Consider the following 943-nt stretch of genomic DNA (forward strand, 5'->3'; position numbering starts at 1 on the left):
TGCCGGCAAAAGTTTTATAACTTACATTTTACTGGGCACCGGTCATGTGATCACATCACGTGACAATGACGTCATATTCCCACACATATATAAAGAAGCAGCCTGTCACTTGAACCTTCACAATCTCCATTCGATCCAACGGTTCAGTGCAACTTTAACAGACAGAGACGGTGACATCATCATGCTGGTTTTCCTCTTCCTGTTGGGCCTGGCTCTGGGTGCTGTGTCTTCTTCAGATGACCCTCCAATGGAGCTACAACAAGACACCTGTCCCTCCTTCTGGTTCTCCTTCAACGGCCGCTGCTACAAGTACTTCAACACAGAGAGGACCTGGGCTGATGCAGAGCTCTACTGTGTGTCCCAGGGAGGCAACCTGGTGTCTATCCACAGCACAGAGGAAGAGGATTTTGTCAAATTCCTGATCAAAAGCTCTGACCCTGCTGAGGGATATACATGGATCGGACTCAATGACATCGCCAAAGAAGGAAGATGGATGTGGTCTGATGGGTGTGCAGCCAAGTATTTCTTTTGGTATAGAGGAGAACCAAACAACAGCGGACGAGGTGAAGACTGTGTACTCAACAACTGGAGGGGGAAGTGGAATGATGGGCCTTGTTCAGCAACTTTTCCCTCAGTTTGTGCATCTCGCACAACTTGTCCTTAGCAGCTGAGATGTTACGTGATCACCTGTTTTGTTAACATGATAACAATAAAAACACAGATGTAAACTTATGTGTGCTAACAGAAGTCCTTTTGTCTAACCTTTATTTTCATGAATGTTACATATCCACACTGGTCGCTCCAGGGGTTAATCAAAGGAATTATTTCTACACCTTTTTAAAAAAAATACATTTAGTAAATAATATTGATGACTCATTACATTTTGATCCACAGATTTTAGCCGTTGCTTATTATTCCTGGTATTCTAGTTATTTGGTTTAAC

At 43.4% G+C, this 943-nt stretch overlaps 1 protein-coding gene across 1 annotated transcript; it reads left to right on the forward strand.

The window, feature by feature from the left end:
• The first annotated feature begins 99 nt into the window (after positions 1-99).
• Positions 100-732, forward strand: LOC104942547 (ladderlectin-like). The gene has a single exon (XM_010767776.1). The coding sequence runs from the start codon at positions 182-184 to the stop codon at positions 662-664; it is 483 nt and encodes a 160-aa protein (XP_010766078.1). The 5' UTR covers positions 100-181; the 3' UTR covers positions 665-732.
• The last annotated feature ends 211 nt before the right edge of the window (positions 733-943 follow it).

This window comes from Notothenia coriiceps, unplaced genomic scaffold, assembly GCF_000735185.1.
Source record: "Notothenia coriiceps isolate Sejong01 unplaced genomic scaffold, NC01 NC01_scaffold00004784, whole genome shotgun sequence".
Lineage (NCBI taxonomy): Eukaryota > Metazoa > Chordata > Actinopteri > Perciformes > Nototheniidae > Notothenia > Notothenia coriiceps.

Excerpts from the sequence above, each read along its gene's own strand:
- LOC104942547 (XM_010767776.1), top strand. The coding sequence starts at position 182 with ATGCTGGTTTTCCTCTTCCTGTTGGGCCTGGCTCTGGGTGCTGTGTCT.